The sequence below is a fragment of the Macrobrachium rosenbergii genome, chromosome 51 (genome assembly GCF_040412425.1).
Source record: "Macrobrachium rosenbergii isolate ZJJX-2024 chromosome 51, ASM4041242v1, whole genome shotgun sequence".
Taxonomy (NCBI): Eukaryota; Metazoa; Arthropoda; class Malacostraca; order Decapoda; family Palaemonidae; genus Macrobrachium; species Macrobrachium rosenbergii.
Window position 1 is genome coordinate 20,510,005 of NC_089791.1, and position 25,590 is coordinate 20,535,594.

The 25,590-nt window shown below is 36.5% G+C and overlaps 1 protein-coding gene across 1 annotated transcript; it reads right to left on the minus strand.

Moving 5' to 3' along the window:
- Positions 1–299: 299 nt before the first annotated feature.
- On the minus strand, positions 300–12,093 carry LOC136833183 (transmembrane protein 115). The gene is made up of 3 exons (XM_067094947.1): positions 11,345–12,093; positions 4,709–4,882; positions 300–2,276 (listed from the first exon to the last, which is right to left on the minus strand). Exons 1-3 carry the CDS (start codon positions 12,055–12,057, stop codon positions 1,955–1,957), a joined length of 1,209 nt encoding a protein of 402 aa, XP_066951048.1. The 5' UTR covers positions 12,058–12,093; the 3' UTR covers positions 300–1,954.
- Positions 12,094–25,590: the final 13,497 nt, after the last annotated feature.

Below are 25,590 nucleotides of genomic sequence, written 5' to 3' on the forward strand. Positions count from 1 at the left end.
AATTTTGGTTAATTTCTGAAAATAAAAACTGAAGATCAGAGCTCCACTGCTCAATATTTTCTTAGAGGATGTAGTACAGTATAATAAAAAATATACCTTACCTGAATTATAAGAACTACTGTAGTGTACAGTAGCAAAAACAGGCAATTCATTCAATTTAGGGAAATTCTTATTCCTTGGAAGGAAGAACAGTATTGCATGCCAACTATGCTAACATATACAAGGCAAGCACAGTACAGCAGATATTGGCACTGAATCTTCTGTTAAATATCTCATATGCATTTATGTAATAAACAGAATATAAGGTGAATTTTTATTTATATCAGTAAAATCATTATAAAAACAATGCTTCATCTTTACAACAACAGTTTTACTTTTCTCCATTTCAATAAAATCTATTTTGGATGAATATTTAAAATATACACTATCCTTATGTTGGTACGTTAAGTTAACCAATCCTTTACACTATGTATCCAAACACTTTCAAAATTATTTTCCAGACAAAAACAAACCACAAACTATTAATATGTGATATCAAAGTGTGCTACATCTTTTTGCTCAACATATGATGAATTTCTGATTCAACATATGATGAATTTTTGGTTTAACATATGATGAATTTCTGGGATATGTAGTTCATTGCAAGAGCACAATCTTGAACAAATTTTGAGGAGGAAGAATAGAGACTGAATGATGAAAACACATTCATAAGAAAACTTGATTTATGGCTGAAGTCAAATACCTGTATCACTAAAAATTTTCTATGCACTTGTTCTTCCATACCCAAATGCTTTCTGGGACCTAATGGTTAGCTCTCTTCTTCAATGGAGACAAAAAATATTCAACCACACAGAGCTCTAGTCCACTGTCACTTTGTTCAAGATCGTAATTCAGCATGAATGAGAAGCCTGCTATGTTAACAATGTCTCACATAAAATAAATCCTTTGTAATAACTGTATTCAAACTTGCTATAGACCATTTCTTTTTACAAAAGCTTTAAATATTCTAAAGCTGTCTATAACAACCCAACCATTATGCAAAATAATCTGCCTTCAGTGAATAATTTGTTCCTTCAGAGGAGAGAACAAAATACAAATGTGAAAGGAAAAATAATCATCAGAAGTGTATATTATGAAATCAAAACATATATTAAAAGATTATCACAATGTATTGTTCACAAAAAAGAAGAAAACAAAGTTAATAAACCTTGTTGATTCATTCCAAGAACATCTATCAAATTTCTTTCACATGAAAGTTTACATACACAAAATTATAGTAATTGAAACAAAAATGAAGAGAAAACTAGTCCAGTCCAAGATTATAGCCTTGCAGCCTTAGATGACTGACTTGCTAGCTATAAAAAAAAAGGATATAAAACAGCAAAGCACTTCCTATACATATTGAAACTAGGCTGTTTTATAAATGTAATTCAAATGATATAGATTATGGGGAATCCTATGACCACATCTGAGAGAGAGAGAGAGAGAGAGAGAGAGAGAGAGAGAGAGAGAGAGAGAGAGAGAGAGAGAGAGAGAATATTACTGCAATAAGCACAATTTAAAAAATTCAACAAAAAACCTATAACATGGAATAAATGAAAGTAATCACAAGTTTTCAACACTATTAATGTGCGTAACTCATAACCTTACCGCAAAAAAGCAAGGCCATTGAGGAATTATACATGAACTATGTGGAAATTAGTTATCGCAGAGCATAATGTTATCTCCATCCCATTATACCCTTTCTTAAATATTGATGAAAAGTGTTGGTATCTAAGTAACAACATAGTCTCTTCTTTAATTTCTCCAACACTGTTCTTCCTTTTGTAATTCTGTACAATGGAAGAAACATATCTAACAATTATTTCTAAATTACCCAAAAAATTTAGATATCTTTACAGTCTTAAACAACTAGAAAATCAAGGCCAACCTTTTTTTTCTTAAATAATGTTAGTTATGTTGTAGGTGATGTATCGTCACCGACATTAACTAATGTAGCCAAGGCAGGGCTTGTACTACTTGCCGCCTGACTGCTCAGTGAGCTAGTAGAAGGAACTGTTGGCTGACTGAGGGTCTCTTGAGGTTCAGATGGCAGTGCAATGGTCACCGATTTACTACTTTTGACAGGGAGAGTTGTGTGAGTTGAAGGCTGCAGAGAGGGTATTGGAGACTGAGTGCGGGAGGCTGGTGCCTCTTCCATGAGTGGCCAAGCTTCTTCTCTATCGCCACCCTGTTGCTGGTTTAAACGTTCACTCAGGAGGAGTAGAGCTTTTTTCCTGAGAAGATGAAGATTTTTTTTTAGACAACCTTGCCCAACCATTACTGACCAGAAGCAATCTATCACATGTTCTCTAATTTCCCTACCAAAAAAACATGCTGCAGATTCCATCACACTCAAAAGGCATAATTCATAAGCATTCATGTGACAATTTTGCTTATCCTTAAGCAAAATAACATGAGAATAAAATGCAAAATCTCGTAACAGTACACAAATCACTGCCTTTAATGGTGGTCACCACTTCAGTACGGAGGAAAGGACTGACTGTGGGTTTATCATGTAGATGTTGCTTTTCTTGGGTGTGGGAAGAAATGTCATATACAGTATACTTTTGTATTCTCAACAAATATAATATTCCAGGTGTGGTAAAGAATCTAGAGATATAAACTAAACTGGCATTATCAGTTTACATGCATATGTTATTTCAAGTAAGACTGACTGACTGACTGATACATAACTGATTACTGATGCCAGAAGGAAATAACTTTGGCCTAAAAACTAAATACTGTAAAATGCTTTCATACAGTACATAAAGTTGTTAGCAAAAGTGGTCTGTAGGTATTTACACAAGCTGAATCTTACCCTGTTTTGCAAACTGAATGATGATGGCAACGTCCCATTCTTCAAGGGAAAAAAGGTCTTTTCCTTATGTGATTACAGAATTGTTTTGCCATCTCAAAAGAGAAGTTACCTCTGGCTGGAGCAACCTGTAGGGACACAATTTACAGGGTGCCTTGTGTGGCACAGGGCAGAGAGCACTAAAAGTCTTTTGCAATGGCCCTTCCAGCCCCAGCTGCTTCTGCTTTCTGTCTCCTACTTTTCATTAATTTTCTGCGGCCCCTTCCTACTTACTTGTTTACTTCTTTAACCTTACTTTGTTCCCGTTTTCACCCCATTTTGGAACAAATCCTTTAGGCATTCCCTATATGTGAGTCTAGAAATGTAAAACGGCAGTCTTGTTAATCTAAATTATATTGATAATCCATGAAGAACATGATTTTTGCATGCTGAGAGGGCATAGCCTTGTTCTTTCTTGCTAAATTTTTTTTATTAAATAATTTCCTCTAATAACAATAATTTGAAACAGCAAAGGACATTATCTAACAAAAGAATTTCTATCATTTTCAAATTTTAATGGAATTAGTTCTGCTTAATTTTTTACTTCCTAAAGTGTTCAGCTATATGGCATCCCAGTATATGTTTATTTTTTGAATCAGGGAGTCTATGTCCTTGTTTAATACAGCACGTTTTGGAGAGTTAACCAGAGTCCTTTTATTTTTCTGAACTTCCACCATATTTTCTGGGTGTAGGTGTTGCCGATATATTTCAGAAAAACTTCTCCCACAATAAGATCCTGACTGCTATAACTTCTCTAAACTTCATAGAGTTTGTTGCACCTTGGTTTTAGTGTAAATAACTATCAATATTGTTACCATTTACATACAAGTTTCAAAAAATGGTTAGCTTTTACTCCTCTTACTATGCCTTTTGTTCCATCTCTAATGGTCTTTCAATAAAACATTTATCCTGCATCAAACCTGACATTGAAGCCACACCACCTAATGAATTCCTTTAAAAATAAGTGAAGTGGTTTTTCACCAATGACACATCAGAGGCCATGTCATTTCCTTTGATAAAAAAAAAAAAAAGCTGAACACTATCACAACAATGTTCGGAGGCATGCATAATTGACTCAAAAATGAGGAGATGTGTCGTCTTCAAGTTATCCCGGAAGGAAGGTCAGATGTCAAAGATCCACCACTGAGACTGACTAAGGTTGACATAAAATCGCACTTAAAAATTCTGTAACATGGGTTGCATCTACATGATGAACAAATACCACAAGAATGTTAGAATTTATACCCTGATCTTGTGGATTCTTGTAGGATATCCATAGTACAGTATCCTTTTAATTAAAGCTAAAAAGTCACTCACGAAGGAAATTGTTAATGTGACTAAGGTCAGAGAAATTCACTGCATATTTTCTCAAATATTTCACTCATACTCACTACATGAATTGTACATAAAAGTATCTGGAACTGAAGAGTGTGTTCTTAAAGTTACTAGAACATAACTTGGGCCTATATATTATTTACAGTCACATCAACAGTTTTCAACTGAACAAGAGAACACATTAAGACAGGAAGAGGTGAGAGACAAACGGATCTTAAAACTACTGAAGGGGTTACTGTTCTCATCACATTGCTTGGCAAACTGTTTTTGCTTGAAATTAATGTGGGCAAACAGCCAACAGTTAAAACAGAATATAATGCTATCAAAGGCAATGGCTTGTCTGATACAAACAGAATACAGTAATGATTACTCATTCACAACATTAGCAGCTCCTTTCGCAATAACACCCACAAAGAAATATTTGCTAAAATACAGTATATAAATTCTGAAAATCTTACAGACAGACACCACACTTACCTTCGTCTCTCGGCATCATGAGGGTCCATCCCTGGCAATGAAATTGCAATTGTAGAAGGTGCTCCAACGTCATATTTCCTTATTGGTCTCCTACAAACTTTAGCCCTTACAAGACAAGCATGTACTGAGTTTCCTACTACCTGTATTGGGGGCTGCATAACTGTTGGAAAGAAACTGAAAGAAAGAATTAAAATTGATATCAACACAAACACTTTTCGAATACTGCTCTATACAGTATTTTTACTTACATTTTACCTACTAATCTGAGCGAAAACAGACAATCTGAAAGTGTCATACCTACCAATGAAATTTACGCAGTGTTTACAAGTAATAGGGAGCAATCCCAGATAAAGGAAGGGCTAGTTCCTCACTCACTACAGCTTGTCAGTCTTCAATTCTTATAAAAGTCTAATCTGTGGGGTAACAAGGTATAATTCTTCCTGAGTGTATGCAAGAAACAACAAAACTTTAGATGTGCTCCTACAAAAAAAAAAAAATGTACAAGTGTACAGATACAGTACAGTACTGTACTAATATTCTGAATAGGATATGCTGAAAGCAGGAAAAGATCAAGATATCCTTTCCAAACAACCAGGAACACAAGTCATTTCAGAAAGATTGCTGAAACCTGTAAACTGTGGCAGGAAAGATACAATGGTTCCTAGCTATTCCATATTTTACTGCTGCTAACCTAGCCTACGTTTTGGGTTCACAGCAATCTCTATATTGTCTGATGCCTTGCGATAATAACGAGAGAATCTACCTAGATGCTACCATATGTTACCCATGGAAAAATAAGAAATGAAAAATTCAAGGCTTGCATCCTTATTATAAAAAAAGCCGTTACAAAAGTGATGGTCACCCATTTTACTTTAAGAAAAGTGACCACTGATAAGTGTGACCCTCAGCTGATACAGAAGTAAAAAAAAACATGATTCCCCTTATGCATAAGACAGCTCTTGGTGACTGGTCATCAGTGAGAATTTTGAAAGGTGAAAAGGTAGGAAGATCATACATTTTCCATTTTTGTGGTTATGTATTTAACAGAGAATCTGACAATTCGGTGTCTAAAAAGGCATTGCTTCTTAAGTGAAATATAATACGAAATACATGTACTCGTATGTTGGTGGCATTGTTAAAGAAGTTTCCCTAGTACATGCATTTAATCAAAATGCTGTGAAGTGGTATCTATTTGCCTATGGCCAACTTATCTCATGATTTGTGAACATTCACAAACAGGGAGTGAATGTGATATGCAAGAACACTGTTAAAATATAGGCAAACTAGGAAAAAATTAGTATAAATCAACAGTACAGAACTACAATTTACAAAAAGTTCAAACTTAGTCTCAAAATTCATGTCTGTTATGCGACAAGATCTCTGAAGAAACTAGAAATATCTAGATAAGTGTAAACCATTAAAAATGGTGTTATCCATGATATACAGTATTATTGAAAAGGTAACTGCAAAACCAACAAACTCCAAAAGAGAAAATTCATGGAAAAGACCAATAACAGCACTTACAGAGACTTTACTTAGGGTTTATCAGAGAACAGACTAAAATAATCAAAATGAGTAAAAATGAAGCATTACCATTGGCAAAAAGTGAACCATGGACACTAATGCTGCTGACTGGTGAACTCCAGAGTAGGTGAAGCTGGGCTCCCTTAATCCCAGAAATAAGGCATATGTAATAATGGGTTCTTGATGAAATGGAGTGCCAAAATGATGCATCATATCTGTTACCAGAAAGTCCTCATGAAAATCTGAGGGGGCTGTGCATAAACTGAAGCAGAGGGCCCTGAATCAGAACACAGTGAAGGCAGTGTACTTCCTGGAGGTTGGATGGACAGGAATGTGGAATTAAGCATGGCAGTAGTCCAACAAAGCAAGAAATTCCTATTCTGAACTGACAACCCCACCCCCTCCTCAAAGACATAGAACAGTAATAGAACAGTAGGTGTTGAAAAACTCCAAATCTCTGGTCAATGGCAATACACTCTTCAATAAACAAGACAAATAAAAATGGAGATATCATAATTACGAGTTTGCCACTGATGTCTGCTGAAAGAATTCCTCTCTAATAGCCTACACTGCTATGCTTCTATCCAAGCGCAGATAGGCTAACTATGGTACTCCTTTTGCTAAAGCTAATCCTTTAATGAGTAGTTTTTTCACTGAAAAAGTAGGCACAATTACCATTAGATAATAGTACCTGAACATTTGTGCATGTACCAATCAGACTGGATGCATATGCCTCCTAGGTGAGTTAAGGTTAAAGTATGCTAGTTCTGGACATATCCCCCTTTCAAGCAGCCAAGGTTAAGTGCTTACGGATTCAACTCTCTAGGGTCCCTGGTCATGAGTAATGTAGGTGTTAGGGTGGGGATACAGATGAAGTGAAGTTAGCAGTCAGGTTAGATGCTGACTCCTATGTGGGGTTAAAATGTACACCATCCTTCTCAAGTTGCCTTTAATCATTTTGCAATCACTTTTTCTTGACATCTCACAATCCATTATTGTTCTGGAACCATTTAATGGTTATAAAGTTTAAAAACAAACAAAAACCCATGGACTATACATCAATGTTAGTGAAAATCTGAGAGCTGTAGCTATACCATAAATTGACATATGGGGATGCACCATCACTTTAGATTCCATGTTGTGCCTGTTTCAAATACCCCAAATTACTACAACCTAACCTATCTTACCTACTGTGTTCTAAATCAAACAGTGAAATAGTGGGATATATTCTAATTAACTTCATTCCTTAACCTAACCTAGGATGCCTTGTACTACCTGATCATGTGACTACCTGCCTATGTGACACCTGGACCCTTCACCTGTTTTATATATTGCTCACTTTAATTTTGCAAGGAGGTTCTTCTGTGCCGTGAAAACTTGAATTATTTAGTGTAGTTCTTTCAATATTAGGACAGTAACAAAGGGAGTGGTTGCAGCTCACTTATCACCAAGTGCATTTTCACAAACTACTGATAGGAATGGTTTAAAAATACCAGTACTTTTTAAATATTTTTAAGTACTTTGAGTAAATGCTTACTTTAAAACTTAATTGCATTCCGGAGATGAAAATATGATTTTCCTATGTTGTGATGTGTGCTCTGCACATTTCTGGTGTTTATTTCATCAGCAATAGTAGTTTTACAAACTGTACTGGCACCATCCCTTTATACCCAATGATTATGGGGGAAACCACAATATGAGTGAAATACAAGGCCATGTTTAACCTAACCTCACCTAGGGTGCTGGGTCCACACCTGGCTGGGGGAAAAGATCTCCAATTTAGCATAAACTAGGGCATTATAAATTAAAATGAATAAAGTTGTGACCTAACCTAACCTAACCCAGGGTACTAGGTCCTTACCTGGTTGGGGAACCAACTTATCGTAGAGCACTGTACGATGAGATAAAAATGGTTGCAACCTAACCGGCCCTTACCTACCATAACCGCATCCTTATCTGGCCCCACCATAACATATGGGCTATCAGGTTCTTACTTATCTAGTGTGACGTCACTATAAACCTTCAATAAACTCTACTTTAACCATAACCAAAACTTGCTGACATATCATGGGGATGTTAGAAAACATCCTTGTATTTCCTCTTCCACAATTTTCTTCAACCCAATAACCCTTGTTTCCTACTATGGTTCCCATAATTGTTGAATACAAGAGGGGTCCAATATCTTTATAACTAGGCCTAGCTTGCTAATTTGCTACTGGGATGAATGTCCGAACACACACTAGATGGTAAAATAATATTTTCAACTCTAGAAAATAATAACATTCTAAACAGGAGGTAAAGATCCCCAACCTAACTAACCTAGGGCACTAGGTCTTTACCTGGCTGGGGGTGGGGGGGAGGGCACATTTATTAGTAACACAGTAAACAGGGTTGCAACCTAACCTAAAGTAGTGGCATCCCATTCTTACCTGGACCCCAACTAACATAAACTAGGCTATCAGGTTTTTACATGCCTAGGGTGTGAAGTCACTTTATAAACCTTCCGTAAACCTCACCGTAATCACAACTAGAGCTTGCAGAAATACCACAGGGATGTTAGAATTCATCCTTGTATTTCACTCTCTCATATTTTTCCCAACCTAAAAATACTTTCCTACTGTGATCTCCATAACCTTAGGATATAGGAAGGTTTCAGTTTCTTTAAAACTTGGACTACCTTACTAATTTGCTACCAGAATCAATGTATGAACACACACCAAAAGATGGGAAAATCATATTTTCAATGCCAGGAAATAACCATACATTCCAAATACCCCCTCCTTACCCACATTTCATTAGGACAAACAAAATCTGACTGGGAGCCCCACTTACTTGACTATTAAAACATAAAGACAGAACTTAGAAAAAGTTCAAGTGGGTGACAACATTCATAGGCAAATATCTCAATAACAATAAATTTGATAAATTTTAGTTTGATTTCTACACTAAGCATTTTAAAACGACTTGAGGCCAAAGAAAAAAATCCAATATTGAGGACTGGTATTAAAGTAAATTAATCCCATAATTTTTTTAATACCAATGGTTCTGGAATACCAAAACATAACTTAATATTCATATTAAGGAATGTATGGTAATCACACTTTGGTTATAAAATTATGAAATTTCATCATAAAGTTTCAAGATTTGTATACTGTATGTACTTTGGCAGGGAAGTGAAAGTGGGAGGAGTCATAAATTATGCAAAAACCAGAAGATACGAATAATTTTTCTGGGATAAAAAGTGACAAACCTCTTACATGAGACAAGGGCTCATGCTATCTGAAAAAAAAAAAAAAAAATACTGACTGGGGTAGGAAACAATGGATGTGCTTTTTGTGAAAACATGACTCCTAAGATGTTTATATTTAACTGAGTCTCTGAAAAGTTCAAAAGCCTTCTACATCATGTCTCATGAGATACAAATACCAGGACTATGAATAGACTACTCTGAATATTGGTGCCAGGTGGTAATGAATTTAGTTCTTGCAAAAAGTTAACATATCACCTTAACAGGTAACACAAATACGACCTAAACTGTGACTAAAGCTAACCATATATATTCTATTGCCAAAGGACTGTCCCCACCCCCCGCCACAAAAAAAAATTAGGCAATACAGATCACATAGCCTATATGAGACTAAAACATTTTTTTTGGATAGGCTATTGGGCTTTGATAATTTCATCTTGGTATTATCTACCTACTAGCTAACATATGAGGCATAGACTGTCACGTCACTGAGTACCCATGTAGCCTAATATAGGATAAAAAAAAAATGCAGATTTTGGTAAATGTAAAGGAGATAGTCTGAAAATAAAATCTCTTAACTAAAGGATATGAAAAAGGGTGTGTATAATGCAGTACAGGTAAGACCATTTAAGAAAATTAACAGAGGTAACAGTTAATTTACCTTTTTATAGGTTGTCTCTGCTTTAAGGGCCACTTGAGAACGACTGACAGGTTCTGCCAATGGAAAAATCCTAACCTTTCCTAGAATGCTGTGTCTTGACCTAACAAAACCTTACCTTGATAACCTGATTTACGGTGCTGTGGCTGACCTGGCCAGAGGGGCTTTGCCCCCCTGGACCCCCTAAGTAACACTGAACATTGAAAACATGGACTAAGCATTCACTTGGAGGCAGTGTTAGAGCCTGCTCCCGTTGTTCTCAAAAGTACCACTGCTTTAATCCATGTGAGGCTGGTACAAAAATAGCGCCACCCACAGATTTCAACTTGTTTAGCACCAGCCCCTCACTTGGTAAATTTCTTAATCATCTCACCTGTGCCATATTATATACAGCATTTTCTATGGTTTAGTAAAAAAAATTATATCAATAAATGATAACTTTGTGTGGCCATTTCTTTTACATTTACCACAGATTTCTATCAGCATGAAAAGGAAAGGGGTAGAACTATGGAACAACTCCGCATGGGGTATTACCAAGGAAATTGACTTTTTCTATAGTATTCTGGTTGCTTATCAACAATCTACCATTATTTTTTGTCCGTCGACAGTAATTAACCTGCAGTTAACCTCAGAACTAATGTTATTGTATGCTGGCCAACCTGAAATGCTATCACTCATGCTCAGTGTTACATTAGAAATTTTGGTAAAAAGTGGAGTTTCCTCCCCTGGATAAGTAACACTGCCTACTAGGTTAGGTTAGGTTACGGTACGTTGGGTTAGTATGGTTCCTTTTATAATAGATTTCCTTAGCAATTCCATTCTTGAACATATGGCTGCCTAATGATTTGCGAATGCGTGGAACCATTCCATACAACCAACATGACAGTCTGGTTTTCTCCCAGTGTATTTCCCCACCCAGTAGCTCAAGTTCCCACAAGGTCCCCAACATTGTTGGGTAGAGTTGTATGTTACTAACAGTTGACCAACAACAGCCTAAACACCACCACCTACTTCACCAGCAGCGCTAGAAATATAGGAAAAATCAATATCCAAGGAAGTAATTAAAGTGGCGCTGTTATGCAGCAATACCAGGAAAGGTGTCTTGATGAGGAACATTTACTCAAGCACCAGTTGACATAACATGTTAGACTAAGCTAGCCTATCCTAAAAGGACAGGTTAAGCTATACCTAGCCCAAGCTAACTTACCATGAGAAAGCAAAGGTGTCTGCCATGTCCCCTCGTGTCCCATTTGAGTGAACTTGATAGAAGCGGAGGTACACCCAGGATACCGCGATGCCACACCCAATCATTGTGGTGTAGAGTCCTTCTAAAAGATGGCACAGGTACAACAACAAGGCAGTGATGAACAGCAGAAGAGGGACATGGCGATTGGTGATCTTGCCTAGGGGCGTTCGAGTGTGAAGCAGGACATGGTCTGGCATGATCTGCTTCACGGCCACCGAGAGTCCTGCAATGTATCCTGCCATGCCGTTGATCTGCACGCTGAACAATACCTCAGGGTTAAACGTGCACATATAGATTATGAGGTAAAACAGCGCCGAGATGAATGCCACACACACATTCACCAACAAAAAGAACAAGACCATTTCAAAGCTCCCCCACAGTGGCTCTATCAACTTGCCACAGAGTCCTAATGTCACCAGGTCTACGCAAACCTGCCATAATCGCACTTCTAGAAAGCAATGTGTGAAAGCGGTCCATAGCCAGAAAGTTGGTGGTAGCAGGTAGCCTGGGGTTACGCTAAGAACGTCCACTGCGCTTTCTGAGAATGAAAGACCATAACCTATTATTAAAAGTACGCACACAAATTTCACAAACAATCCCGTATTTCCTATAACTGCTATCAATGAGTGTTTTATGACAGGTAAATTGCGAAACACGACAGTAGCAGAAGCCATCTTTGTCGACGCAACAGATTTTTGTGTTTGCGAATAATGAATATTTTCTAATTATTATGAAGTTAATAGGAATTACGGATAAGAAGATGCAAAAAATTATTTAGATTCTAATGAACATACTTATTATTTTATTAATTCTTGCTTAGGTCTCCAAATAAAGTTGAAATAAGATAAATACATGGATACAATCGCAAAAAACAAATGAGCCCTAGAATGCGTCATAGATGTAAACAAACGGTTAGCTGTCACTGGGAAAAGAAAAAGAAAAAATACTATGAGGAAAAACGGGTAATATTTAATAACGTAGGGCAACTGAGGTTTCCTTAATTTACAATCGTGATATAAATCAACATTTTATTGCTTTCACTGTTGGTGCGGTAATCTCTGCGCTTTGCCAACTCCAAATATTTCGGCAAATGATCAAGGTGAGACTATTTTTACAAAGTCAAAACAAATAAGGACTGTTATTATTATTTGGAAAATAAAATTTCAGTTTGTCTTTCGGAAAATGCTTTAATATAATTATATTGGAATGCTATTAGGTACATAATACGCGGTCGCGCACACTTAGCTTACAGTACATACGCACAACGAAAAGATGCATGTCATGATGCAAGGACGGGAGATAACGAAAACATCTTACAGAAATTTTAAGAAACAACCAGCAAATTGGTTAGACCATTCTTTTGTGTGTCTGCTTGTCTACGTGAGCGTACGTGTTTGTGAGTGTGTGTGCGTGCGTGCGTGTGTGTGCGCGCGTGCGCTTGTTATGGCTAAGGCTGGATTTCGTTTTCAATAAACTGATTATTAAAAAAGAAATATTTAAGATTAAGATCATTGCCATAAAAGATACAGTGCTCTCCGTTTTAGGTAAAACCTAGTTTTCTTGAATAAAGCAGGCAAGACTATTTATCCAGAGTGATCTGGAACCAGCACTGTCGCAGTGTGTATTTGATCCAATGCAATTATCAGCTTCTTTATGCATGCTCTGAGTTAACCTGAGCTTGAAATCCAGATATCAAGAATACGATACCTTCTTGAGTGCCAGTGAGGATGAGTGCCCGCCTGGAATACACACCTTACAGAACTTAATATATATATATATATATATATATATATATATATATATATATATATATATATATATATATATATATATATATATATATATATATATATATATATATATATATATATATATATATATATATATATATATATATATATATATATATACCCATACAATACATGCATCAAGGATGGGTCGACTTCTAAAGTAGGTGCATAAATGTAAAACTTACAAATGAAACTATGAAAAATCGAGTGGAGGTAACTTTAGGGCCTCTTGGTCATGGATGGTTCAAGAAACCCTTGTACAAGATGTGCTGCTGTTGGTGTGCTGTAATATGCGTTATTGTCTACCACCTGACAAGGTCTTACGCGACCACTGGCATCTGAAGTCACCAACCTTTCTCTTTTTCTGTCCACCTCTCTACCTATCCCTCTATACGTGATGTAAATACAATACCATTCTTTAGGCCTAAAATGGATGAGAGTAAAATAACTTTCTCGTGACGATCCTGTACTTATCGCTATCGATTTACCTTTCTGCACTATCTGTAGGGAAATATTCATGTATCTGAGATCTGTAAGATGATTGCCCAATGCCTGAAATATTACTCACAATCCTCAAGAGGCAGGCCATGGGGTTGTCGACACTATGTAGGCCAACCTTCTATTCTGTTCTACTCTCAGTTGTTATTCTTTTCCATATATTTTTGTCCCTTGAAACTGCTGTGAGTCTATTTCATCATACGACAAGTCTTTGGTAATCTGCGTCCCTGACTTTTTGTTGGGCAGGGCACCTTATTTCCTTGAAAAAAAAAAAAAAATACCAACAGAAAGAAAGAAATAAAAAATAAAGATCACAGCTCTGCTCCTCTTCCACGTTTATTATTGGAGTCTATTCTGTCAGTCCTCACCTTATCATCCAGCAGGAATCTTTTGATTTGCTTATCATAACTAACATTTTCCTGATTAACGTTCTTCTTAGCCCAAATGATTTTAATAGATACAACTTTAGTGTCTTTTTGAATATCTTGAAGTTTTCACACCGTTTGAGTTCTTGGGACACCTTACTAAACAGTCTGTGTGTCTTGTGCTTAAAAGTGAGTCCCCCTTCTTTTTTCCAATATCTGTTTCATCTTAGCCCAATTCAGTCATATTCAACTATGTTTCTATATACAGGTATGTCTAATGTTGCATATAGACAGACGAGGTCTCTTAGATATTTTGTTTTCAGAACCTTGATTATAACATGGACCAAAATACGAACTGAATATGCGATTCTAGCTTTAGTAATGAGCCTGCAAAACTCAGCTCTGATGGGCGTGTTGCCCTGTCACTCAGAAGTTATTTCTTATTGATTTTGTAACTTCATGAGTAGGGAATATGGTAAATCACTAGGAAAACAGTTACATTAGTTTACTCATGATTATAGTTAAGTAAAATCATTTTTAATTTATTCGTATGTAAATATTTTTTAATGAAAACTATGTATCCTATTTCCACTATGTCTAGTATGTGATGTGTCATATTGAGGTCGTCATTAATCAATACTCTTAGTTTTCTCATTGTCTTGACTACTTTTACTTCCGTTTTATTCATTCTAGCTTCATGACTTAAATACATCTAGCCGTTTAGGTTTCTTTTTAACCTTAGCGGCATACACTTTGCTCTCTTGAACTTTAGATACATTCGGTTAATGATCAGTAAACTCTCCTAATCCTCCATTTTGTTCTTTATCTCGGGGAGTGAGATCTCCAACATTGTCTGTAACTCGGTAGAACTGCGTATCGTCTGTAACAAATACAGAATAAAAAATGCCATGTACATCCTGTTTTTCATAATCCGCTATAGTTCAACAGTGCGTGTTAGATAATGTAGGTCGCAGAACGCTGCCTGGCAATACCATGCATCTTCGACAACCACTACCCAGTAAATGTCTTGTACAATAAGTTTACATTCTACTGTACTGTTTGCTGCAATAAATTTCAGTAGTATTGATACTGGACGTTCAATATTATCTCTGCCTTTCAAGAGGTAATTCATCACTGAGCAACTTGGGTAAAGCAAGTGTACAATAATATACTCTGCGTATAAAGCCCAAATCAATTTTTAGCAAGTGGCTGGATAACTGAAAAATCATAGCACAGCAGAGCACTCCTGGACTGAACAGATACCTAGCAGAGGAGAAAATCAGGAGTTAAAGTGGAATTGCCTGCACGTTATCAGATGGTGAGTATGTTGAACTGATAAAACAAGAGAAGCCTTAAATATATTTAGAACTAACTCTCCTCCCTCTCGCTCTCGGTACATATGTGTGTGTGTGTGTTTATATATTGACACAGTTTATTGTGTGAGTGAACACTTGCGTACAAAGGCGTTGATACCTGGCTAGATTTTACCTGGACAGACAAAAGACACTGACCAACTCGACATAAGAATTGCATAAGGGTACTTATTGTCTCGGAAGGGGTAATACTCTCTTCAGGTAGATCTAGGACTACCATACGATGGACATGATATACATACACACTTACACACACACATACACACATATATATACACACATATATATATATATATATATATATATATATATATATATATATATATATATATATATATATATATATATATATATATATAGGTCTGCTAAAGCCAAATCAAAAGTCCTTCAAAAAAGAAGGCATCATTACAAAAATGGGAATAAAAAGCACGTTGATATATATATATATATATATATATATATATATATATATATATATATATATATATATATATTTTAAACCATTGCATATGTTTTAAACAGAGAGAGAGAGAGAGAGAGAGAGAGAGAGAGAGAGAGAGAGAGAGAGAGAGAGAGAGAGAGAGAGATATGATTATAGATTTTAACATAAGGTATGACCCAGTGTAGAGATCAATACATTGACAGAAATAATAAAAGATTTCCTTCTTTACAAAGGCGAAGCTTCATATCACTCAACAGGCCATATAATAAAATGCAAAATACCTTTCTTGATTTATTATATTTACTACACGAAGATATAAAGTTGGCAGCTTGACACTGCAATTCGGCGAGGTTGAATATTGATCTGAGACGGAGGGTGTCTTAACAATTAAGTAGAAAATCAATGTAAAAGAGAAACATCCATTATATTTTAGTTACAGGTTATGTGCAAGTCAAATATGGCTTCTCTGGTGGCATACATTCTTAACCCTAACGATTCGCAGTTAATCACATTATCAGGCGAGCACAAAAGCTTCTATAGTACTGCGTTAGGCTTGGTCTAATCCTTCGGGCCAGCCCCAGGAGAGCTGTTAATCAGCTCAGTGGTCTGGTTAAACTAAGATATACTTAACTTAGGCTTGTTCATTGTTCAATAAATCACTAACAAAGTCACTATAGACTTTCGTTTTTGTTAATGATTGCTTTGGGATAACATCGGCCACATAATTTCTGATATGCCTCTTCACATCTCTTCGTTTTTGTTCAGCTCGCACTGGGAGTTAAGCAACCTCTTCTGACGCACTCAACCTTATGCAAAAGATGGTCTAGCCTGAGTCTTGCATCTTTTGATAAAGGGGTCGTTCGCCTTTGTAATATCATGGAGGTTTTAGTATCTTTTTTGCCTTTGCTCCTTTCTGTATTTATCTCTGAGTCCGAGCACAAAGTTGCTGGAAGGCTTTCAGCGGTTTTTTTACTATTTTAAAGTGCTGATAAGCTCTACATTGGGCTTATTTTTGGATACAAGGCGCTTTCATGAAATGAAAATCCTCAAGTCTGTTATAATTCACAAGCAAGGAAATAAGCAACAACAAGCAAATGCATTTCAGACTTTTATTTCCAGGTCATCTTCATCGAGGAGTCTGTTTGAAATGCTATTTTTTATTCCCTCGTGGAGCCTAAAGTTTCTACGGAAAAGACTGTAAATTTCAAAGCAATTTCATGTTCACTAGTAATACGTCTAAAATGGAACTGTGACTGATGTTTCTCTTTAGAATGACGTGGCCCTTTAGTATGAAATGCTTTGTCCGAAAGGTTTGTTAAATTTCAATACTCACCTATAACGAGAGCGTTATAGTATAACATTCCATATTTTGGTTACTTTCACCCTTGAATTTAGCATTACAGGTAAAATAGAAACCGAATGAAAGTTTAAAGCCAAATGACTAAACTTTCATCTTGATTTGGTTTTATTTCAAGCATGACTGATTATGATACATCTAGCTGAGATTAGAGAATGTATATTTAAATTCAAGGTTTATAGCATATCTTCTCATTCGGATTAAAAAAATCGACAGTTCTGATTTGATTTTTCTTAATCTATCGTCTTTGTGAACATAAAAGTCACCTTTCAACACGTACTTGAATAAATAACGCAACATTTGACAACAATAAACATGAAGGCCTCCTGCGCATGCGTGCCTGCAATATGCTGGTACTTGGGTCGAGGCAAGAACTACCCGTCCTGTGCCTAAGGATTTTGTGGTATGTGCCCTCCCGATGGTCATCTGTGCCCTGTGTTTTTGTCTGTGCAATCTAAGGCAGTATTGTAGGGACAAGAATGCCTACCCACATTCACGGTCATCAGATGGAAAACTGAAGGTTATTTAGAGGCAAGAAAGTCAATTTGATTCATTGACTGCACCTGTTTACTTTAAGAGGGAGATCAAGAAACCAGCCCAACTTATTTTTTTCTAACTAGATCAAAAAGGATAAACATTATCTCTTAAAGAAACATTATCTTTCCTTATTTCTTATTCCTTGTTAAAACTCGTTCAGCCAAGTGGAGAGGTAGGTTCCCTCTTTTTTCATCAGTAGGTCGTCTTATAAAATTCTCTAGAAGCTGATAAAATACACAGAAGTATTCCTATATTTCATATTTTTTTTTTATTGAACTCTTTCTTCCACTTAGTAACAAAATGAACAAACGCGAAAAATGAATTTCCTAATATATGATTTATCGCGAACATCTCTCTTCCAGGTATTTTGATTCTGTTTACTAAAAAGCCTCGACTTAAAAAAACATATTAGTGTAAATAAAGTCTTTTAGAAGTTCTGTTTAGTTCGCTAATTCTTTTGTATATTAATCCCTCTTAACGGCAAATCTACTCCCTTGTCGTTAAAAGGTCATATTTTTCAAAGCAGATCCCGATCCATTCCCCCCATCAAGGAAGGATAGCAGTAATAACTAAATTATGAATAAAACCAGAATATTCTAAAGTTCACTTTAAGTTAAATGTCGTATTTAGCTATAGGAGGCATGCAGAATAAGTGTCACACCTTAAACAAACAGACCAGGAAAAGATTCACTTTGTGATTAAAACTTTTAAGTTCAATTTCTTGGGGCAACAACCTTTCTCAAGACAATTGCCAAGGGCGTTACAGTCTTGCATCTTAAGACAGACCTACCAGCAAAGGATTCCCAACAGGTCTTATCCTCTGGGGTAAAACCCTTTCCCAAAACAATTGCCACGTGCGAGCCATGTTGATCCTAATCTTCGGCTTCCAATGGTTCCTCCGGGTATGGACAACTCTGAGGAATTTTCCATATCTTCAGAAGATGGGTGTATTGTCCTGCAGGTGTCTCCATCTTTACATAAGCTTCTTGGGAGTTACGGCATCACAAAGGAAAACTTGTGCGTTCCTCTTTTTCTTCTTACTCTTCTTTTTTTTTTTTTTTGTTCCATGCGCTGCCTTTGTGGACAATTTTGTTCCGTGTTGTTTCTAGGTGGTAACGAACGGTGTAAAGTTTCCTTACTACTTGAGTTTTTTGCGATGTTTGTATTTTCGGTGAAACTATCGATGGAAAAAATATTCAAAGAAAATACCTTAGCAGTCAGAAACACAACACACACACACACACACACACACACACACGCATATCACTGAAAATGTAGATTAAACTACGAAAATACTTGTTCAAAGTCCCAGTTTTCATTCACCTTCTGACGTTTATATTTATATATATATATATATATATATATATATATATATATATATATATATAGATATATATATATATATATATATTTATATATATATATATATAGATATATATATATATATTTATATATTTATATATATATATATATATATATATATATATATATATATATATATATATATATATATATATATATATATATATATAGCTTTGATTTTCAAATGAAGAAAATTACAACTATAAGAGATAACAGAACACAGTGATGTCATTTCACTGTGCCATGACAATGACCTGATTAGCGAATCGTACTTTTTTTTATCATGCTATGCTGAGAAATCTTTGATTAAATATTCAAATAAAATCAGATACAACTCAGACATCCTCCTCGTAAATAACTTTAAGACTCAGTAAATTTCATCATGGCTGTAGTTTTGTAGGTCTCATTTCAGAAGCGATAAGCACTGATGGAAACGTCATTTAAATTTTTTTTTTGTCAAACCTTGTTAGGCAGCTGTTTCTACTCACGTTTAATATATAGGGTATTGCATACTGATTGATTAAACCATGATCGCGAGAAAATGAAAACGGAAATTGATTTTAGTGTGAATAGCTTCATTCATTAAGTGAAATCTGGCCAATTCCATAATGGTACGTCGGTACGGTATTGTTTTTTTGAAGCTGCTATGTTATTCATGAATTACAGACTTGTAAATAAATTGTACAAAGTTGACAAACTTCGACTTTTAGGGGCAGCGAGGATCCCCAAAACACGGAAGTTCTTCAGTACCTGAATATTAATGCAGTGACCTTTTATTTGGTGGAATTGTTGCAAAGGCCATTTTGGTAACATAAACAGGCTTTAGGTTCTTTCTGTGACAAGCCTACCAGCAAGATATGAACTGCTGATGGAGTCAGTTCTCAAAATTAAATAAGTAAGAAATGCGTCGAAGTTTCTTCGGCGCAATCGAGTTTTCTGCACAGCTGCTACAGCGTACAATCAAGGCCACCGAAAATGGATCTATCTTCCGGTGGTCTCCGTATATTGCTGTATGAGCCACGGCCCATGAAATTTAACCACGGCCCGGTGTGGCCTATCCTATAGCGTTGCCAGAAGCACGATTATGGCTAACTTTAACGTTAAATAAAATAAAAGAGACTACTGAGGCTAGAGGGCTGCAATTTGGTATGTTCGATGATTGGACGGTGGATGATCAACATACCAATTTGCAGCCCTCTAGCCTCAGTGGTTTTTAAGATCTGAGGGTGGACTGAAAAAGTGCGGACAGAAAAAAGTGAGGACGGACAGACAAAGCCGGCACAATAGTTTTCTTTTGCAGAAAACTAAAAGTTGTTTGGATTTGCAACATTGGAAATCTTACGGCTGAGGCCTTATCTCCTAGTTACCCCTGTGCCTTTGAAAGCAACTGCTTTTAAAGGTCATACCTAAGTCTGCATGGGATAAAAGAATACAGGTATACAAGGAGATTAATTGAAATATATATTGCTCCGAAAATGAAGATTTATTTAGCTTTCGAAGGGACCATTTGCCTTACACTTCAGAACACAGCTGATTGAATTCTGGGGAAGAAGGGAGACGGTTCCTTCGAAAACTAAACAAATATCATTTTCATACTATGGGGGTTTTACTTAACTCCATTTCATTGCTTAAATGATAGATTTTCCTCCAATTATATTCACGAGGCAGACATATCCAGGCTTTTCACTCTCGCCACTCGCTCTTCCTAGAGAAAAAACTATGCAAATCGAGTGGCGTAAAAATACCTTCTTTAGCATATTCTGTAGCAGAGGCGGAGATAGCGGTCGGACGAACCCAAGCCGGCTAGATTTCTTTCAGGAGCAAATTTAGTTACTTTTTTTGGTATAAGGGAGAAGACATAGCGACAAGAGATTACATTACCGCAAGACTCCGAGGTTACTGACTTGAGGTCATTGGCAAAGCCATTGCACTCTTCTTCTCCAAGACAGTGGATGTATTTTGGAAGTTTGCTTTGCATTTGGAGCATAAATTATTTTTTTTCATCTTTCATCAGCGGGTTTTAGTTTGCGCAAGGAAGCAAAACTCTCTTAATTGAGTGAAGATTTTCAAGTTTTAGAAACTTTCTAAAAATAAGCCCCGGTTCCAGTTTTCTCAATTGGCATTCTTGGTTGAATTGTTATTAACTAAAATTTAGGCTATTCTCTGAGTTAAGTTTTAACTCCGCCACGCTGTGGACAGTGTCACAGAATCATTACAATGATAAGAAGACCTGAAACATTTTGTAATATGTGGTAGGCTAACTGCCTAAGTGTAACAAATGAGTTGAAAAATATGTGTTCAGTTACCTAAGCTAAAGTGTTCTACCGTATTGTCCTAACCCAAAGTACATTTTAAAGATCGGATCTGTGACAACTGGCTACGTCGATGAGAAGACCAGCCCTACATATTTATCGAGCAACCCAGACAAGTACAATGACAAGGATATTCCGATAACATTTTATTGTAAATGACAGGTAATACTGCTGATACAGGATTGCGGCTTCCCTTGGAACTGTAGGCCTAACATCTTGGCTTAACCTATCTGATCAGCAAAGTGAGCAAACCGACCTGCGTGATGCATTCATTAGATAACACTTTAAAGACTAAAACATCTTATTGTACAAAATTATCTCATGCCATCCCTTCATATTTCCAAGAGACCTCTCTGCTCTACGAAGATGCTGAAGGCTGGGGAGTCTAGCATTACCTCACGAGGTAGAACAAAGGCATAATGCGGTGGCCATCACATCTTCCCCCGACATTGTTACCATGGTTCTGTAACAAACCATGGTGAGTAATCTAGGCTGGAAGCCTATAGGCCTAAGTGACAGAGGTAAGGCTTTGAAGGATATGGACACTGGTGGACAAATAGACTAGATAGGAAGGTTTGCTGTAACGGTAAACAGTGATAAGTGATGCCAGAGAATGGGCTCAGAATTAACTGTGAGGAAACGGATCGCACCTAACACTTGCGTTGATGATTTCAAAACATCTGAGCTCCCTTCCTGCATAATAATAATGATAATATTAATGATGATAACAGTGAATTAAACAGCCGGGTGATGATATGATTAAAAATAGGATTTTTGACAAAGATTAAGTCGCTGTAAATAGAAAATCTAAGGAAAACGTTATTAATAAAAAAAAAAGCGGGAAAACTTAGTCCTCTCATTGTTTCAGGCCGTGGTATGCGTCTAAAGCGAAACGTAGTTCAGAAAGAAAGTGTATTAGCATTGTAACCTCTCTTATTATACAGAATCACAAAGTTAAAATATTCCTTGTTGCAAGATATATTTGCTGTTTTCTCATCTGACTAATTTTTTCCTTGTGTAGAAAACCTCTGTACTACATAGCTTTGAAGTAACGGATGGTTTGAACATGAGTGAACCGTATAACAAAATCGAACTGAAACAAAAGGAGCCGAATTGAAGTGGTAAAAGGACACGAAGATCCTGGCATGAAAAATTCACACTATACACTATGTTGCGAAGAACATGAATAGATTTTACAGAGAATTTAGTGTTACGAAAATTTAAGGCATTTCCGTAAAGGAGCATAGGTGCCTTTTCAATGAAAAGAGTATTGCAATGATAAAAAGAACTATGTCATGAGGGTTTACACCCTCATGGCGGTCTCAAGGTGAGTCATCATTCATTATTGATTTATAACAAGAAAGCCCGGATAAGAGAGGTCGGATTGACCCTAGGCTCAGCGCTCATGCTTCGTAAAAACCAAGATTTTATGAAATTTGCAAAGAACCTATATTCCTGCTTCGTGAGAGTGTGTGCTCGTTATGAATAATAATAATAATAAAGAATAACATGCTCGTTATGAATAATAATAATAATAATAATAATAATAATAATAATAATAACGAGTTCAAAGCCCTCGCCAATGATCTCGCCGTCAGTGACCCCGACATCCGAAGCTGATGTAACCGTCACTCGGGTTCGCCAACCTTCTACCTCAGCTCTTTCTAAAGAATGTGCTAAAAAACCTTGTATTATGACATTCTATTTCCATAATCTTCAAAGAAAGAGAGAGAGAGAGAGAGAGAGAGAGAGAGAGAGAGAGAGAGAGAGAGAGAGAGAGAGAGAGAGAGATTTTCTTGACGCAAATGCTACACAGACAAGAACTAAATGTCTTCAGCAAAGGCCCGGCAAAGGGAAAAAGTGAAGGTGGAAAGGGAATGCCTTGAGAATCATAGAATATAGAAGCGAGGAGTTCTATAACCTTAGTGAGTAATTTGATTTGTATATAAAATTTAGGCCACAGGCCAAGCACTGGGACCTATGAGGTCATTCGGCGCTGAAAATAATGTTGTAACAATTCTAAAGAGAGGGTGGAAAGTAAGACGGAAGAAAGAGAATATGAACGGAGGTATAGTAAAAGGAATGAAAGGGGTTGCAGCTAAGGGCTGAAGGGACGCTGCAAAGAACCTTAAGTAATGCCTACAGTGCACCCCTAAGGTGCACTGACGGCAACAACCCCCCTACGGAGGTAACATTAACGCAAGAGGAGAAGGAACATTTGCTGAAATGAGTAACACCTGTCAAGTGCGACTGGCAGCGGTCGATATGAATGTGCAGGCAATAGACTCAACGGAGGCCACGGGAAGAGTCAGCGATAACATTTTGAAGTTTTAATGCGTAAAAACACAATTGCTGCCAATATTCAGGCACAATTCGTAGTGCATGAAGCGACAGGCATAAATAGGGTTATATGTTAATAAGAGGAAAAACAAGTTTATGCGAAGTATAATAATAATGTCCCAAAGCAAATAATAACTTATCTCGTATTGATAATTTCTCTTGCCAGAGAGACCGGTGAGGAGTTGCCAATGGGGCATATTTGTCTATTTTCTTTGTCATTCGCGTCGTCAATTTAGGTTCTTTATTAACTTCTATTTTCTTACGATTATTTCTATATATCACTTTTGAAGTCCAGTTCTGAGACTAGGACTTGTATAAAGTGCTTTTTTCCTCTTTATTTTGCAAGTTTGAGTTTCCATCGATGTTGCCAGTCACTTGGTACTATAATTACTTCATTAATAAAAGTATGCAATGCCATCCTGCTCGTGTAGCACTCATTAATTCGAAGAATAAGCATCCTTTTCTCAAGGTCTCCCATTAACTGTGGGTCAAGGAGTTCATATTCATTTAGTGTGTCCCGTAAATGTTCTCCCATTTAAGCAGCCTACCGTTTGCTGTGTTTAGTTAGTTCATAATTGGCGCTTTTGAAGTTTTGAACTGTATAGCCACTTCCCTAAGCCATTGAAAACGCGGAATTATTTCAAGTGGAAAAATGTAACCCCAAACGTAACAGAAACCTTTGATATCTTAGAGAGGCAACAGTATCTTAATCGATAATTCTGCCGCTATGGCTACTGTATACCACAATACGTACAGGTTTCAAACACTGACGCAACGTGATGTGTCCGTCATAGAAATGAATTGTGATGACATCACTCTTTTGTAGAGATTCTGGAAACAGTTTCTTGTAATTTGCTGCAAAAATATCACCATAATATTAGCTTTCCAATCGCCCGCATGAGTATCTAGTGTGTATTGAAGGAGCAACCTTTCAAGGTTACAGGTATCAGTTGGCAAACGGTCTGGTGACGTCGTTAACTAGATGCGTCACTTACCGCATATGAGGGCCATGCGATTCAGTCATGGGTAAAGCTACGGGGCTCTACTTGTACCGAAGTTAAACGGAACGCGTTCTATACACGCGCCGCCTGGCCCTCACATTTTCCTTTCCGTGTTTTTCAGAATTTCACAAGTTCTTCCTTGTAAAGTTCTAAAATTTTTCCACTCTATCCCCAAAATGTCAAACAACCGTAGAGACCCGTCGGTATGGCTTCCACATCATGAAACATAACTCTTAATCTGCATATCATTAGAATGACTCTTACGGGCTGCTTTGCGAGCGACGCGCCGTGCTGGCATAAGCCAGCTGATTTTCAAACAGCAACTTGCAAATGCCATACACCTGTGTCAGACCCAGTATTCTACCCAAGGTTTTCTCTCTCTCTCTCTCTCTCTAAACAGAGCAAAAAGCTTGGGATATGTATATACTGTATATAATATATATTAATGTGTGTATACATATATATATGTCCTGTATGTCTATCTGCATACATCATACATACGTATGTATATATACATATGTGTCTGTTTGTAAATATACGGTACATATATTTGTATATATATAATATAAATATATATATATATATATACACATATTTTTATATAGTTATATTACTAACAGGACCTCATTCAAACTTATGGTATCCATTAGATACCATCCAGTTTGAATGAGGTCCTGTTAGTAATTCTACTAATGCACAGAACAATTGTGTATGTGATAAAGTTAATATATTTATATATATGTATACACACCCACCCACCCACCCACCCACACACACACACACACACACACATATATATATATATGTATATATGTATATATATATATATA